The following is an 18,671-nucleotide window of genomic DNA, read 5'->3' on the forward strand; positions in this document are numbered from 1 at the left end:
AGTTCACATAATTCTTAGAAATGCATTTAATCTAGATTTAAGTCTATTTCCTGAAAAGTAGTAGTGGATTTGTTTCCCACTGACTATGACCAGAGAAGAAGTGATTTACTGTTTTGGAGTCTTTTTAAAACGTTTTATTGGGACCATCATGTGGTATGGTGGTTAAGGTGCTGGACTTGCACATGGCTGACCATGGTTATTGCTTTCTCACTTCCCCCCCTCTATGGTTAAATTAAAATGTAATAATAACAAATAAAATTAAATAATTCTTTAAGAAAAAAAATTTACTTTAATATTGCTGAACAACTGAAAATTTACATTTCCAAGCCAAGTACACCAAATGCTTCTTTTGTTCCTAATGCCTTTGTACCTATTACAACTTGGAACTCCCACCCAATAAGGGCTAGCCATAGTTAGAGTCATACCTCTGGTTGGGTGGAGGGCAGTCGGAGCCATACTCTTGAACATGCATGCCAAAGAAGCACAAGTCAACCCCATCAATCTCTTCAAAGGCAAAGAGGGCTTTGGTTCGGTATGGGAAGGATTCTGCCATCTCCCCACTATCTACAAACCTAGACAATTTCATTTAGGGGAGAAAAACATAACATATCTCATTCAGAAAGGAATCAACCAACAGTATCTATGTACGAGCAAGCGCAGATCAACAACAGAAGAAAAGGGAAATTAAATACCTTGCTTTCATGCCTGGTTTGACTTCCACAGTTTTGTCAGAAGCATGAACTACCCTAACAGTGACCTCTCCTGACTCAGGGTGATTCTGTCGCCTCAGAAAGTCATTCACACGATTCTCCAAAAAGGTGCCAAGTCTGGTAGATGGCAATCCTAGGAATGTAAAAATTAAGTTACCAAGGTGCAAATTTATTACTGTCTTAAAGTTTAATCTCAAATACAATTTGTGTTTTTCAAATAAAAATAAGATAATTTCCTGGACTTAAAATATAGCAAGGTAATTATTACTTAAAAAAATTACAATGTTTCACAAATTTGTGTATCAGTAGTGTAGGTGCCATGCTAATTTTGTCTCTATCATTCTATTTTTTGTACATGTGTTTTAACTTTACTTTTGTTCTTGTTTATGTATCGTTAAAGCAAGTGTTGTATATTTCTAAGCGTTTGTTTCACAATGTTTTATTTTGAAGAATTTCCATTTTAGGGACCAGCTGTTAGCGTAATGGCTATGTCGCTGGACTCCTATGTAGTCGATCGCGGTTTGCGTCCCGGACCTGGTGGCTTGAACTCACGCTGGGCACGTGTGCATGCGTGCCCAGGATCCTGAGAGGAGAATGGAGGAGAAGGGACTGCGGCGTGGCTATCCCCCCTGGGTGGTGATTTCTCGCTTTCTGTCTGTTCCTGTCTGGCGAGCGAGCGCACGCGCCCTATAACAAAAAAAAAAACCTCTCCAAAAAGAAGAAGAAGAAAAAAAAGAATTTCCATTTTAAAAGCTAAAAATACAGAACAATGAACATCTATAGATAGTAATAAAAATGGCTGAATATTTTGAGAATTAATACAGGCATCAAAGCAATCCTTCATGTCAGCAAAATACTGCCAAGGCATCTATAAAATTATATTATTAGAATAAAATTAATGGCAATTACTTGTAAGATACAAAAATGTCTACATTCTGCACTCCCTCCCCCCAAAGATCACATACGACTTTTTTTTGGGAGAGGTTTTCGATATAGGGCGCTCGTCAGACAAACAGAGAGAGACACAGAGACAGAAAGCGAGAAATCACCCCCCCGGGGGGATGGTCACGCCGCAATCCCTTCTCCTCCATTCTCCTCTTGGGATCTTGGGCATGCACGCACACGCGCCCGGCGTGAGTTTTAAGCCACTGCTCCAGGATGTAAACCGTGGTCGACTACGTGGGAGTCCAGCGACATAGCCATTACGCTAACTGTTGGTTCCCAAGATCACGTACGACTTTCATGTATCCCTTTAAGGACAAAGTGAAGGGAATCACTCATGAGATGGTATTTCTGGCCAGGAAGGCTCCAAATAAGGAGAAATACAGTAACAACACACACACACATGCAAAATCCCACATCTTGTACATTTTATAAATCTTTTTCCTCAGGGACCACCAAAAATTACATTATTGTTCAACTTAATTAAGGTTAAAACAAAAGTAATTCATTTTGGATAGTTTCTTCTTAACTAGCTATGTCAGGAGTAACCTTAAAGAATAGAACTTACTTTTAGCAGAAAACTTATTTTCTTTCCTAGTTCGGGCAGTTTTCTTTAAACAGCCATCACAGACAAATCTAAAATGTAAACCAAGACTTCACTTACACAATTTAAAATAGCAGTTAAAGTAACACATGTGACAAAATCTATTGTCTGGATTAAAGTTAATATTAAGACAATATTTCTAAATATATAACAGTTAATACTGGGTCATTGGAAAAGTAACGATGCACTTCTGCATGGAAAAACATGTCATGGCTTTTCCGATAACCCAATACGAAGAGGTTTAAGGAATAAAAACACCCTGGAAAACAGGCAACAGACATGAAGAAATGTGAAGGACATGTAAATTGGTTCCTATCTGAAAAGATGATCAGGTTTCCTACATTCCCTTCCTCTCACTGTTTCTGGTGAGTGTACTCCACCTATGGCTAATACCTAAAAAACAAACCAAGCTAAAACAAACCAAATAAACCGACCATAGGGCCAGCAGATGGTGTAGTAGTTATGTTGCTGAATTCCCACATGGCTGGTCATGATTCAAGTTCAGACTCAGTGGCTTGAAACTCACGCTGGGCTTATGTGTGCCCAAGATCCTGAAAGGAGAATGAAGAAGGGACTGCAGGTGGCCATCTCCCTGGGGTGTGTGTGTGTGTGTGTGTGTGTGTGTGTGTGTGTGATTTCTCCCTTTGTCTCGCTGGCAAGTGCACATACCCTATAGCAAAACTCTTTTTTGGGGGGGGGGAAGAAAAAAAAAAAGGCAGTATTTTTTCTTGGCCAAATCAGTATTTTACAACACCTAAGTATTTGCACGCCCCACATGCTACCAGAGAGGTACTTGTTTTGATACCAGAACCATAGATTTTATGTCTTTATTTTTTTTTTTAAGAATTATTTAACTGTATTTATTTACTTATTTTTTAATTTGACCAGAGAGGGACAGGAAAAGAGAGAGGCAAAGAAAGTGAGAAAATAAGCCGCCAGGTCTGGGACTCGAACGGAGGTTGGCCATGTGGGAGCTGAGCAGTTCTAACCACCATGCCACTTGCTGGCCCTCGGAACCACAGATTTTAAATGTATTTTCTTTGTTCCTACAACTGCATAGGATATGCCCACATAAGTTCTTTTTTTTTTTTTAAATAAAAACTTGTGACTGGGGCCAGTCAGTGGTGTGGTGGTAAAGCAGCTCTGGTAGCCTGAAAAACGTACCAGGCAGGCACGAATATGTATGCATGCCCAAAAACCCCAAGAAGGGACTGAGGCGTGGTCATCCTCCCCTGGACAGTGCTCTATCAAGCACACACACACCCCCACCCCAAAAGGCGTATTTATCTATGCATAGAAAAAGATATAAAACTTAAAAACAAAAACAAAAAACATTATTAGCCATGGCTATTCCTGTGTTTGAAATCTGAATGGGAAGGGAGAAGGAAAGACTTGCAATTCTTTGAGGTTTCTGCCATAGGGTATATGAGATTACTAGAGAGAGACAGTGAGAAATCATCCTCCAGAGGGTTAAGGCCTTGCAGCAACCTTTCTCTTTCATTCTCCTCCTGGGATCTGGGGTACTCATGAACGTGCCTGTAACTTGAACAACAGTCAGCCCTGTAGGAGTCCAGCATCTTAACAACCATGACACCTGCTGGCCCTGAGACTTGCAATTTTTATAAACTTTCACACTGTTCAGATATTGCTTACATCGCTGCACTCCCATGTAGTTGACTGTGATTTGTGTCCCAGACCTGGTGTGTGTACTCAAAATACCGACTGGAGGACTGGGTGTGGCCATCCCCTGTGTGTGTGTGTGTGTGTGTGTGTGTGTGTGTGGTGTGTCTGTGTGAGAATGAGATTTCTTGCTTCCTGTCTCTCGTCTTTCCAGTGAGTATACACCTATAGCAAAAAAAGGGAAAAAGTAAGCTGATTATAAATAACGGAGTATTTCCAACTATCTTGAGTTGAAAGAATCATGATCATTCTTACCACATCTTTGATTAAGAGAAGCACTAAGGAGGCACCCTGAAAACCAAAAGGCAGATGCTGAACAGCACTTTATGGAAATTTAATCATCAGCCTTTCCAGGGGCCAGTAGATGGTGTAGGGGTTATGCCACTGGATTCTTACATGGCTGACTATGAGTTTGAGTCCTGGACTTGGTAGCTAGAAACTTACACTGGGTGCGTGTATGTGTCTGACCAAGATCAGGAGAATGGATAAGAAATTGCAGTGTGACCAGTCCCCCCAGGGGATAATTTCTCACTGTCTCTAATGCATGCAAGTGTCTTTTAGCAAAAACCTCTCTCAAAAACAAAAACAAACTAGCCTCCCCATTCCTGTGTTCTCCAAACCAGCATCAACAATCAGTCCAAGAAGATAGCAGGAGACAGTGTGAAAATGTCATCCTAACGAGAGGCACTTGATGCCTCAGATCCTTCCTTTCTTTTGGGCACAACTGGGATCAGTCCTGTTCTTGGAAAGAAAAAAAGGGTCTCTCTGGCTCTCACTAGGACAATTTTACCTTGAACACAGCTAGGTAATTTATTTTTAATAATAATTTTTTTGAGAGATTTATGGCCATGCTGCATTCCCCTCTCCATTCTCTTTTTGGGATTTTGGGCATGCATGTACAAGCGTCTGGCTTGAATTTCAAGCTGCCAGGCGTGGTACTTGAACCGTGGCCGTCCACATGAGGGTCCAGCACCTTAACCGCTATGCAACCTGCTGTCCCCAAAACTTGGAAAACATAATAAACTCTTAACAGTTCTTGCTAGCTTCTAGAGCCTCAAACAGCGTTTACCTCCCCTACTCCCAAACTGCCAGAGGGCGCATGCGCTATTAGGTTGTCGGGAAAGTCATGATGTATTTTTCTATGTAAAATGTGTACAACGTTCCCAACAACCTGATAGAGACGTAGAATGTACTCTACAATGGGGTGTAATCATGTTGCAACCTTTGTCTCCATTTCTCCACCCTGCTGGGATTTTAAACATGCACATATACACGCCTAACATGTTTTTCAAGCTGCCTGGATCAGGAGATTTAATCCATGGTTATGGTTAGTCATGTGTAATCTGGTTCAATTAGCCACTAGGCTTTAGAACTGGCCCTAGCATTTACTTTTTTTGCTAGAGGTGTGTGTGCTTGCCAAAGACAGAAAGAGAAGGAGAAAAGAAAGGCATCCCTTATGGGGAATGTACATACCACAGTCTGTTCTTCATTTCTATAATCCGTTGGAATTTTGGTTATGCACATGTACGTGCCCGGCATATTTCTCAAGCTACCAGGTCTGGGACTTGAACTATGTGGCTGGACATGTGGGATTTGGTTGCCTTAATCACCAGGCCACAGAGCCGACCCTTTAGTACTTACTTTCAAAGTCACCATACGATTTTTTTTTTAAGTTTCCAGCAGGTTCTTTCATAATTATTATTTATTCATTTATTTTTTAGACTTGACGCGAAGGAGAGAGAGAGAAGGAGGGAGAGGGAGAGAGATAAACCAAGCCGCCAGGTCCAGGACTCAAACTGTAATTTAACCACCACGCCACCTGCTGGCCTCGACCACCATACACTTTTAATAAAAACTCAGTAGAATAGAATGTTTTAAAAGAATTCATACCATAAAAGAAACATTTATGTTTATTTTTAGATGCTAGGTAATTTATTATTTTAAAATTAGATTGTAATTATCTTTTCCTAAGCCAACGAAAAAATCATGAAAATATGATGTAGTTGTCCCAAAAGAGAGAGGAAAAAAAAAAACCTTGGTAATATTCATGAAGAAAAAGTCCAGGGAAAATATCTCACCCAGCAGGCCAGATGATCTCATGATGAAGGACACAGATCTGATGCATCTTTCTTCCACATTCCGTACATTCAACAAATCTAGAAATGCAAAAGCAAATTTTAAGCTTAATCCCCAAACTTTTAACCCAAACTTCTAGCTTCCTCTGATTTTCAACAACTTGAAAGGTAATCAATCTAGAGCCATATACAAAGAATTGAAAAAATAGTTCATCCAAGTTTTTAAAACACTTTAGCATTATAGGTAGACCAAATTTCAAAAACAATTAAGTCCAGTCATTAAATGTGATAATTTTAATAGTGACTATGAAAGGTCAACGAGAGGAGAAAGCTCAATCTGTTCAAAATACCACGTCAGTCTGATACGATCCCAGCTCAAACATGTACTTGAAAAACTGGGACATTTCAGAGCACCATGCTCTGAAAAAGACTTATTACAGATGAATGACTACTAACTACAGTACAGCCTTAGGCCTCAGATACTTCCTTGTCTCTACTAGCTGTGTTAGATGTCTCTTATACAGAAGTCATTGGGTCCGCAATGCAAGCTGAGGGGAGGTGTGGGTGGAGAGAAGAGGCACAAAGTGCACTGACTGTGAGAGGGAACTACTTACAGTTCAGGGTCCAGTGTGTCGTTCTTTCTCTTGGAGAACTGTTCTTTATTTATTGTACTAAAGAGAGAAGAGGGGTACCATGAGAAAAAAATGACAAAGATGACCAACCTGACCACTATTTTAATCATAAATTTTAATCATAAGTAATAAACCTCATAATATTAGAGGATGATTTATATCCTCTAGGAATATATTTAATAGGTGCACTCTTTTTATTTTTTAAGAATTATTTTATTTAACTTTTATTTATTTTGACGAGAAAGAGAGGGAGGGAGGGAGGGGCGAAGGGAGGGAGAGAAAGAGAAAGCAAGCTGCCACATCTGGAACTTGAACCATGGTTGGCCATGTAGGAGTCCAGCACCCTCAACCACCATGCCATCTGTCGGCCCACTAGGTACGTTCCTGGCTCACAAAAAATGCATGTATAAAGGAATGTTCTATAGGACTTCATAGTAAATTAGTTTTCCCTTAGAACAATGGATAACATAGGAAGAATCAGAAACACTGGTTCTTTCTTCTTTTCCCTTTAACCTCGCCTATGCAGCTCTATACTTAAGGTTTCATGTCGCTAGACTGAGTTACAAAAGATGATGTAGGATGGGAAGTAAATCACTGTTGAAGAATACACGTTCTGGGGGCCAGCAGTTGGCATGGTGGTTAAGGCACTATCTCTGACCTGGAGGCATGAAAAAAAATCACACTAGGTATGCGTGCGTGCGTGTGCTCCAAAATCCCAGAAGGAAAGTGGAGAAGAAGGGACTGTGGGGTGGGCATCCCCTTTGGGGGTGATTTCTCACTTTCCCTCTTTGCTTCTCTCTAAGCAAGCATGTGAGCCCTATGGCAAAATCCTAAAAAAGAAAAAAAATACATGTTTTCAATCAATAAAAAATGTCAACATTGGGGCTAGCAGGTGGCGGTGTGATGGTTAAGGCGCTGGACTCTCACACTGCCAACTATGGTTCAAGTCCTGAACCTGGCAGGTTTGAAAATGACGCAGGGCACGTGTGTGTGTGTCCAAATGTTTTAGGCCTCCTCCCCCCCGACTTCCAGAAGGCATGTGCACTGGCCATAGATACAGAGGAAAAGATAGAAAGCACCTCCTCCTAATGGGGCATGGTCACATTGCAATTCCTTCTCCATCCTGTTGGGATTTGGGGGGTTTAAGCACATGGGCTCAGTATGTTTTTAGACTGTTAAGGCATGCAAGATCCACTTCCCTTAATAACAAGGCTATAGGGCCAGCCACAGGTTTTTATAGATATCCTAAAAGGGTCATTTTTGATGGATGGACAAAAATTCTATAGTATTTTAAAATATTCACATGGCTGGGGCCAGCAAGTGGTATGGTGGTTAAGGCAGTGGACTCCCAGTAATCCTAGAGATTAATTATGTTAATGACATTTTCCTGAAAGGCCTAAGGCCTTGAAACTCAAAGTGTGATCAGAAGATTACCAATACCAAAAGGGTCCAGAGGTTTATAGGACAAGCAGACTCTCAGGCTCAGGAGGAGGTTTCTATACTCTCCCAAGTCTAAGGTGTACTGCACCAAGGTTTAGAACACTCTAGATTCCAACAAGAATGACCAGGGAAAACAAAACTAGAGGACTTCCATGATTTAGTTAAGGGTTACAACATTTCTCTAAGCCTTAAGAGTCCTAGCATCTATTCTCCTACACCAGGATGTTAGCCCCACTAGAGTGTGTTTTAAGAGATTGAAAGGGAAAATGCAATTTTGCAACCTAACTTAGAAAAATTAAACCAGTCTTCTCATAAACTGTTTTAACTAGTGACACAATTCTATTTCTACAGAATGTTCTGAACAGTCTCTGAATGAGCCTCTAACAATTAAAAAATTACATTAAACAAGTTTTTCCTTCATTTAAAAATTATTTTAAAAATTTTGCCAGAGGGTATATATGCTCACCAGAAAAAAGGAGGGGGGGAGGAGGGAGAAAAAGGCATTCTGTCATAGGAGGAACAGTCAGGCTACAATCCCTTCTCCATTTCTTTACCCTGTTGGGATTTTGGGCACACACACACTGGGGCTGTGATTTGTATCGCATAATCACCCATGTGGGATTCAGCTGCTTAACCACTAGGCCAAGAGCTAGCCTAATTTATTTATTTATTTATTTGTTTATTTTCAGACAAAGTCTCACTCTGTTATAGCCCTTCTGCCTCAGTCTCCTGAGTAGTATGGATCATAGTCTTTTTTTTTCTTTTTGAGAGGTTTTTGCTATAGGGCACGTGCGCTCGCCAGACAGACAGAGACAGACAGAAAGTGAGAAATCACCCCCCAGGGGGGATGGCCATGCCACAATCCCTTCTCCTCCATTCTCCTCTCGGGATCTTGGGCACGCACGCACACGCGCCCGGTGTGAGTTTTAAGCCACCGGGTCCGGGATGCGAACCGCAGTCGACTACGTGGGAGTCCAGCGACATAGCCATTACGCTAACTGCTGGTCTCCTGGATCACAGTCTTACGCCATCATGCTCATTTTTAGGGTGGACTAGGAATTGAACCTGAGGGTTATATGTGGCCTCAGCCTGCTCTGTATACTATAGTATCTGGATCTCTTTTAATTAAACAGTGAGGGTTTGAAATACAATGTCTAACTGTATTTCAGAGATTACAGGCAGTTTAGGATAGTATCTAAAATTTTTTCTTAGCATTTACCAACACTGTGCACTTGAGAGATTACAAAGACCATGTCATTCTCTCAAACCCCTATGTGTTATAATGTTGTATTCACTATTACAGTGATTTATGTATTCTGTTAACTTAAAAGAGAGGGACATAGGGTGTAAGTTGGTTATTAGTTCAATCCCCCTCAAAATTCAAAATAGTTCACAAAAATTATACTTTTATGAAATATAAGATAACCACTTTCTACTGATACATTCCCTAGATCAGTGCTATCCAATAAAACTTTCTGCTAAAATGGGTATGTCTGTCATCTGTGCCACTAATCGTAAATGGCTAAAGAGCACTAGGTAATTGTGTCACTAGCATGTGAATTGTGCAACTGGGAAATAATAGTTAAATTACTTTGAAATAATTTGATTTAAACAGCTACATTGGCAAATGGCACCACAGTGGGTAAAATTATTCAAGACCTTAGAAAGAAGCCTAAGTATAATCACCTAGTAAGAAATTGAGAATTAAGACAGCATTTTTCAAAATAACATAGTTACTTACGTTTGAGGCTGGGAAGGGTCATCCCCCAAAGAAACGCTCTCCCCTTGGATTTCATTGAAACACTTCTCACAGAAATGATACCTGTCGGCAAGAAGGCCATACTGGGGTGAACTGTTCCGTTCACACAACACAGCCCAAGCCAAGCAACGAAGCCACCAATCACAGCAGGCCAAGGAGGGGGACGGGAGCAGAGAGCAGGTCATCAACGGCGACAAGGACATTCAATGATGCAGATTTATGGGCCCCACAGTTTGGGTTTGTTTTTTGTTTTTGTTTTTTTTTTTTTTTTTTTGCAATCAAAGCCAAGGTGCGGACAACGACAAGCATGAAGGAGAAAAAAAAAAACACAAAACAAACGAAGAAATGAGGGATTGCAGGAGAACAAAAAACATAAAAGCAAGACAGAACAACACAAAGCAGAAAGCCAAGGCAAAGCACAGATTAGCATTAAATATCTCGAATGGGATCACAAGTAGCAAATGATTACAGCAAATAAAAACAACAAAGTTTCACTTACATGAACCAACACCCTTTCATTACAGTAACTAATGCTACTTGATATAAATAATCAACAGGAGAAAAAAGGATAAATATATCTAGAGAAAGACTGCTACTCTAACCATTACCTAAAAAACGGTAGTAACACTACTCTTCCTGCTTTAAAAAAACAACAAAAACCCCATTACATGGGAACAATAGGAAACAATGATCTAAATAAATCTGGGATTAAAAAACAATTTTTATTTTATCCCAAGGAAATCAGAAACAAAAGAAGTTTTTCATCAAAAAGCCTACATAAGCAGCTAATACCTGCTTATAGTCATCAAGTGCCACACTGCAAAGGGCAGTGGCATGTGCAGGCACTCGATTTAATGTGTCTTGGTACAAAGAGGAACAAACACTGTAGATGGCTATTAAAAATCTGTAATGGTATAAATGTTAGGATTATAACATGAGAAGTTTGATGCTAGCTGTTACTTGCTTTTTGAACACAAGGTATGTATAACAACTTGAGTACCATGAGTAAAAAACTTGACTGTAATGCCCACAAACAATAGGAGTAAACCTAACTTTTTGTAAATAAAAAGTTTCAGTGACTTCTCAAACCTAGAAATGCATCTGTAACACATAAGTTGAAACACCAACATGATGATGCATTTGGTATTAGTAAACAAGAAAAGAGTATTCACCCCCAAGTCTTGCTATTATTAGAATCCCAACTAAACACACTATGCAAGCCATACTATGGGCCAATTACGGAAACAAGACACAAATCATGGTTTATATTAGCGAATGCAGTTTATACGATCATGACCACTGACTGGGCAAGAGTAAATAAAGCAGAAGTGCTTAGTTGATTAGAGCCTACCATATTCTTTATACATGAGTCTTTTTAGGGAAAAATACGGCACAGAACTACTTTGGAGCTTTATCTTTAGTTTGCCTAAGAGAGAGCAAATAACTTTGGAATCCTGTTTTCAGATATTCTGAGAACAGCAACTTAGGAACATACCCCATATAAAAAGGAACTATTTTTAAAAAACAAGCTAACATGTTTTAGTTACAAATTTTCCCAGGGAGTTTGCCTTGGGCTGTAGTGATCAATAAAAGTACCATACAAAGAGAAATGGGGACTGGGATGTAGTCTGATCTATGTCTCGAATTCACAAATTGCCTAACTTCCCAAGGTCTTGGTTTCCTACCTTATGAAAATAAGGGCCTGGACAAGTGATGCAAAACTACTTGCTAGAAAATTCTATAATTTTGCAACAAAGGCAAAAAGCAAAAAACAGAACTTGTGCTGTACAGCTGTTTCCAAGCAATTTACACACAAACCATGCCTGGATGTGTGCCGGTCTATCTGCATGCACTGCCTAGACAGGTGGACACATAGAACTGGTCCACAGTCAAGCTTACCTGTTCTGGTAACTGTAGTATGTGGCATCACGAGGGATTGTGCATAACTGTTTGCCATAGCAACACAGTGTCTGTGGAGAGAACTCCAACTGCAAAAGAAATCATTTGTTAAAGAGCACATTGGCTATTGGACAAACTAGAACAGTCACAGTGGCAAATGAGAAACAAAAGTCAGTGATCTCTCAGTTATCATTATGTTAATCACAATGCTAATCATATCAGTTTCCAAAACCCACTGAGTTTATCATTTATTTTACCACCTTGAGTTAGGCTTAGCAGTCACATCCTTTCACCACTTTATGACAGAAACCAACAAGATATATGTGGAGCTCAATGTGAACTTCTAGGCACAGGAAAACAACTCCATCCCGGTCAGAGTGCACCTCCGTGAGAACATGAGAAAGCCACTCCACACAAACTTACAGTCTGATGATTCCACACTCTAATTGGATAAGTTTTCCATACAATTCACACCTGTGTAAAAATGTCTTTACATACTGCCCATCCTATATAAACATGTACTACTGTACACATTGGCATAAATAAAGCATTAAGTGAGAGGTCCTGTCAAAGGCAAAAGCAGGATCCTCTCTTAGCCCAACTATCATTATATTCAAGGTATCTTAGAAAAAAGTTAACGGTCCATCTGAAAGCCACATCTTACCTTTCTACCACAACAATATCCAAGGCTTTGCATGACTGGGTCGATTTCTTGTTCAAAGACCTCAGACAGCTTGGAGCAGTATTTGTATACCCTTGACGTCTTCCGATTATATAACCATGCATTGTTGAACATAAGCCAAATGTCATCCACATATTGCCAGGGTTCCTGATACTGTCCAGTGTCTAACTTTCTCTTGATGGTAGAAAGGTCCATGGGGCTTTTCACAATATCAAAGTAATCCTAGAAGGACAATACGCCAAACATTACTCAATAGTCTCAGTATATACAGGGCAGATGGAATATCTTCCTTTTATCAATATTCCAGGTAATGTTTAGATTTTGACCTGATTATATTCCCAAAGTGTTGACTGATGCTCACCACTGTGTGTGTGTGTGTATGTGTTTATGTATGGTGTTTAGACAGGGTCTTTGTATGTTGTAATCCTACCTCTCAGCCTCCCAAGAAGCTGGGATCATAGGTACATGCCACCTCACTTGGCTCTTTCAGAACTCTTTCTTACTATGTTGCTCACGCTGGCTGTGAATCACGATCCTCGTGCCTCAGCCTTCCAAGTGTAGCTGGGACTAGAGGTATGCACCTCTGCACCCAGCTTTTAGAGTACGCTCAGAACCAAACCAGCTGAACAGTAGGCTTCAATACTGCCATGGGTAGGCCGGGTCACCCTTCTTTGATTCATTAATTGACACAGACATTATAGCTGCTCAGAAGGCAGATAATTAGAGCTAATATGTACTTTCCAAACAGCAGGCTGATAGTCTGAATCAGCTTCAAATACTTCTAAACATTACTTGAAAGATACTGATCCAGACCTCACTGGGGGGGGGGGGGGGGGGGCTTCCCCACCCCTCTAATGCATATAATCTTTGGGTTACTTTAAAACAAATCCTAATAGATTTTTGCTCCTGAAGTGTCCTACTACCTCATCCAATACAATTTATAATTCTCAAATGAAACCTGCCAGCACCTTACTATATAAAAAGCAATTTTAAAAACAGATAACAGACAAAGCTAACGTAACAGTCATCTTTCTGTCATCATCTACTGCTATTCAGATGGTAAAAAATAAACTATAACCCAGTAATTTCACTCCTAGGTATCAATATATACCAGAAAAATAAAAATATACATCCATACCAAAGCGTGTACACATATATTTAGAGCAATGTTATCCTCAAGAGCCAAAAAGTGGTAACAACCCAAATGTCTATCAATTAATGAATGGGTAAAGAAAATGGGATATGTATATTCATACAACAGATCATTACTAGGCCATAAAAAGAAATGAACCAATGATTCATACTATGATGTAGATGATGAACCTCTAAAAGTCAGTCACAAAGACACATATACCATATATTGCCTGTTTCTATTTAATGAAATGTCGAGAACAGACAAACCCAGAGACAAGAAAGACTGGTAATTGCCTAGGGTTGGGTGGTGAGGTGTTGTGGGAAGAAATGGTGAACGATATTAACAGACATGGGGTTTCTTTTTGGGATGATGAAAAACTGGAGATTATAGTACATTCGTGAACATACTAAAACCACTGAACTGTGTGCCTTATATGGATGATATGTATGGTATGTGAACTGTAATTTAACAAAACTGTTACCAAATTAAAAAAAAAAAAAATCAGAAGTACCACTATACACTCACAGGGATTCCTAGAAGCTGAGGGTCCACAGGTTGACGAAAGGGGAGGGATTCTGGATCCTGACGATAAAGTGCCTCCAATGTTGGCATCAATGCTTGTCGTAATTCTTCTGGTTTGAAAACTTGAAGAAGAGTACATTGGAAAACAGTTACCTATTAAGCAAACCTGAAGCTCTTTTTTTAAGAGGTTTTTGCCATAGGGCATGTGCATTTAACAGAGAGGCACACAGAGACAGTGAGAGGGAACGTGAAATCACCCCCGGGGGGATGGCCATGCTGCAATCCATCCCTTTTCCGCTGATATCCTACTGGGATCTTGGGCACATAAACGTGTGTGCTTGGCACGATTTTCAAGCCACGAGACTCGGGACTCAAACCACAGTTAGCCTGTAGGAGTCCAGCAACATAAACACTACACCATCTGCTGGCTCATCTAAAGTTTTTTTTAAAAACTTAGACATTTCTCAAATCAGCAGTCCAAAACATACTGGTGATAAAGAGGGATGCTGTCTAGCAAGAATGGAAAGGGTGTCCCTTCTTGTCACGTACAGTCACCAATTCAGAAATTACCCCTGGCATTGCCTTATCACTGAAGGGAAGATGATGATGTGAAGGAAAAGTCCTCCTTAAAATGCCTGCCGTTTTAGAGCCCAGGAAGAGATAGTTACTATTTTAGTGGCAAATTTTAAGGTTAGATCTTAAAAAAGAGAGTTTTCATTGATGAAACAAATTAAGTTAAAATATTTTCTCTGTAAAGTTTCCCAAAAGTCAAAAATGATTTGCTGGCGTGTCCCAAATGTAACTAATTTAAGCTATCGTTCAATAAGCTAGTGATTAAGGGTTCTTTTTATCTTCCTAATTTTTTAAAAAGAGGTTTTTGCTATAGGATGTGTGTGCTCACGGGAAAGACAAAGACAGAAAGCAAGAAATCACCCCTCATGGTGATAGCCACGCTGTAATTCCCTTCTCCTCCATTCATTCTCCTCTCGGGATCTTGGGTAGGCACGCACACGTGCCTGGTGTGAGTTTAAGCCACTGGGTCCGGGACTCGAACTGCGTTCGGCTACATAGGAAATCTAGCGATATAGCCATTACGCCAACTGCTGGTCCCCCCCCCCCTTTTTTTTTAAATGAGAGAGAGAGGGCCAGCCTGATAGTGCAGCAGTTAGGCACTGTGCATTAAAGAGTTGATTCCTACACGGCTGACTGCAGTCTGAGTATTGGCCCCAGTTGCTTGAAAAACATGCCTGGGGCTAGCAGGTAGCATGGTGTTTGGGGCATTGGACTCCCAGATGGCCGACTATGGTTCAAGTTCCAGACCTGGTCGTTTGCTCCTTACCGTGAAATAAAATAACACAAAGGAAAAAACAAAACAAAACAAAACAAAAAATGCCTACATGCCCAGTGCATGTGTGTTCTTGGCCCAAATCCTGATAGGAGGGAGAAATGAAGGAAAAGAAGACTGCGGTTTGGCTATGCTCCACTGGAGGGGTGCTTTCCATATCTATCTCTTCTGAAGTAGGCACAAGCTATTTGGATGGAAGAAAGGGAAAGGAAAGTGTTAAGGGGGAAATGAAAGAAAAAAAAACAAAAACAAAACCAAAACCAAATGAGTGTATGCGTGGAGGGGAAGAGGGAAGAAAGGAAACACAGATATCTTCACCGGGGTCTTGACATGTTTCATTCCTCCTGTCCCAATTAGCTAGAATCACAGGAGCATACCATCAGTCCCAGCCTGCTGAGGGTGGGCTGTAACAAAAACCAAGTCTCATGCTGCCTCTTCACTGCACAGTGGTAGGCCCCTGTTTCCATCACTGTAGCTGGGCCAGCAGGTGGCATGATGGTTAAGGTACTAGATCCCACATTGCTGACTTTGGAGTTTGAGTCCCAGAACTGGTGACTTGAGAAACACATTGGGGGTGCATATGTATATACCCTTAAAGCCCAAAAAGAGAATGGAGGACAGGACATTGTGGTGTGGTCATCCCCTCAAGGGGATGATTTTTCATTTTCCCTTTCCCTCTCTGTCTCTAATCTAAAAAGGAAACAACCCATGGCTGACTCTGTGATACAGCAGTAATACATAGCTCAAGTGAGTCATGCATAGAGTGACTGCAGTTCAAATCCCTAGGCCTGGTCAGCCTAAAATATGCTGGGCACATGTACTTAGTGCCCAGGAGCCAATGGGCTGGGAAGAAAGTAATCATGGCATGACCTGACCCTGAGGAGGGACCCCTTTTTCTCTCTCTCATGTGCATAATCTTGGTTATGAATAAAGATTATAGAAATTTTAAAAAGCCTGCACAAAGGCCCTGTTACTTCTTCATTTATAAATTAATCTTATTTTCAGAATATTTCTTAGTACTTCAGAAATTTTTCATCTCATAGTGTGAGGCTGCCATGAAAAAAAAAGTCAGGAAAACACAGGGGCTTCTTTTGGCTGTTCTCAAAACAAAATGTGAAATTAACTTGTGCTATTACAATAGATTTTTTTTTAGAATTATTTTATTTAACTTTATTTATTATTATATCATTATTATTTTTCAGTTTGATCACAGAGAGACAGAGAGAGAGGAAGTGAGAAAGTAAGCCACCAGGTCTGAGACTTGAACAGTGGTTGGCCATGTGGGAGTCCAGCGCCTTTAACCACCAGGCCACTTGCCGGCCCCTACAACAGATGTTTTAAAGAGAGATTTCTAATAATTAGATTGGGTTTTGTTACAGTCTATGGTAAAACCATACCTGAATATACACAAAACTTCTCTTTTTAGTTTCTTTTTAAAGGTTTTTGCCATAGGGCACATGTACTTACTGGAGAGATAGAGAGAGGGAAAGTGAGAAATCACTCTTCGGGGGGTGGGGGAGAGTATGGCCATACTGTAATCCTTTCTCCTCTTGAGATTTTGGGCACACATACAAATATGCTTGGTGTGATCTTCAAACTGCCGTGTCTGGGACTAGAACCATGGTCAACCACGTGGGGAATCCAGCATTTTAACCACCATGCCACCTGCTGACCTTATAAAACTTATTATCCTGGGAACCAGCAGTTAGCATAACGGCTATGTTGCTGGACTCCCATGTAGTTGACTGCGGTTTGCATCCCGGACCCGGTGGCTTAGAACTCACGCCAGGCACGTGCGCGTGCGTGCCCATTCCCCCTGGGGGGTGATTTCTCGCTTTCTGTCTCTATGTCTCTCTCTGTCTGGTGTGCGCACGTGCCCTATAGCAAAAATCTCTCCAAAAAAAAAAAAAAAGTAAAAAAAGACTTATTATCTTAAAAATAATTAATTTATTACTATTCTTCAATTTGACCAGAGAGAGACAAAGAGGGAAGGAGGGAGGGAGAGAAGGCAAGCCACCAGATCTAGGACTTGAACCACAGTCGACCATGTGGGAGTCTAACACTTTAAGCACCATGCCAGCTGCTGGCCCCACAAATTTATTTTGAAATAAAAATAATTTTTTAAACCCAACACTGTATTGACAGAATATTTACATATCATATCCAAAAGCCAGGAGACCCACTCTCAAGGTCTAAGTCCTGTCTGTGTGACTTTCAGAGCCACTATAGCCATAAGAAGTTGTAGTCCTAAAGTAGTTGATTATCAAGAGAACTGAGATGAACATATTTGGCCCAGAAGCGCTCCTTGACCCATTTGTTTTCAATGGCAACTGGTGTCTGACCTGCCTGAGTTCACTTATTAGCACAAGAATTGACTGGGATGAACAACCTCACAAAACTTGTAAAGTTATTAAATAAAGTAATACAGGTGTAGGGCCAGCAGGTGGCATGGTGGTTAAGGTATTGAACTCCCACGTTTGACTATGGTCTTTGTCATGCCAGGTGGTGTGCATAAGTGCCCAAAATCACAGAAGGAGAATGGAGAAGGGATAGTGGTGTGACCATTGCCTCCTACCCCTGAGGGTGATTTCTTACTTTCCTTCTTACTCTCTCTAGTGAGTATACATGTTCTATGGCAAAAATTCTTGAAAGACAATTATAGGAGCCTGACACATAGGAGGTGAACAATAAAAGTTAATTATTAATATATTTAAATTTGTTAAAGAGTATGTGCACTCACGAGAGAGAGAAAGAGAGAGAGAGAAGGAAAGTGAGTAGGTACTCCCTCCAGTGAGGATGGCCACATTGGAATACCTTCTCTATTTCTCCTTTCCAGGTTTTTGGACACACATTCATGGATTGTATTTCAAGTTGCTGGGTCCAAGACTTGAACAGTATGGTCAGCTATGTGGGATACAGCCACCACAGCCACCAAACCACTGGCTAAAGCAATAAATGTTACTTCTATTATTGCTGTATTCCTGCATTTTAGTCAAGTATATTACATTACAATTTCTCTCTTCTGAAAAAGACCATTTTTATAGGGTGCTAAACCACTGAACCATGGAGAAAGGAGAGAGATGAATGACACAGTGGATGCTGTAAATGAATACACCGAAAGCAAAGAAAAATTCTTTCCAACACTAGAACGGATGAGAGCAGCCCTAGGGTTCCAAGATGAATGGAATCACATCAACGGCAATTCTTTTTTTTTTTTTTTTTTTTTTTTTTTTGGGAGGCTTTTCA

At 40.5% G+C, this 18,671-nt stretch overlaps 1 protein-coding gene and 1 pseudogene across 2 annotated transcripts in view; both read right to left on the reverse strand.

The window, feature by feature from the left end:
- Nucleotides 1–18,671, reverse strand: part of EP300 (EP300 lysine acetyltransferase) — a 97,001-nt gene that overhangs the window by 13,289 nt on the left and 65,041 nt on the right. For both annotated transcript variants that reach the window (XM_027772739.1, XM_006150739.2), the window contains 9 exons: nt 14,084–14,202; nt 12,406–12,645; nt 11,742–11,830; nt 9,825–9,905; nt 6,626–6,682; nt 6,015–6,092; nt 2,221–2,288; nt 693–843; nt 426–572 (listed from right to left, as the gene is read on the reverse strand). In XM_027772739.1, the coding sequence (XP_027628540.1) occupies nt 426–572; nt 693–843; nt 2,221–2,288; nt 6,015–6,092; nt 6,626–6,682; nt 9,825–9,905; nt 11,742–11,830; nt 12,406–12,645; nt 14,084–14,202 (1,030 nt within the window). The remainder of the gene's footprint in view (nt 1–425; nt 573–692; nt 844–2,220; nt 2,289–6,014; nt 6,093–6,625; nt 6,683–9,824; nt 9,906–11,741; nt 11,831–12,405; nt 12,646–14,083; nt 14,203–18,671) is intronic.
- On the reverse strand, nt 982–1,082 carry LOC114008179 (uncharacterized; annotated as a pseudogene).

This window comes from Tupaia chinensis, unplaced genomic scaffold, assembly GCF_000334495.1.
Source record: "Tupaia chinensis unplaced genomic scaffold, TupChi_1.0 Scaffold000294_5, whole genome shotgun sequence".
In the NCBI taxonomy this organism is placed as follows: domain Eukaryota; kingdom Metazoa; phylum Chordata; class Mammalia; order Scandentia; family Tupaiidae; genus Tupaia; species Tupaia belangeri.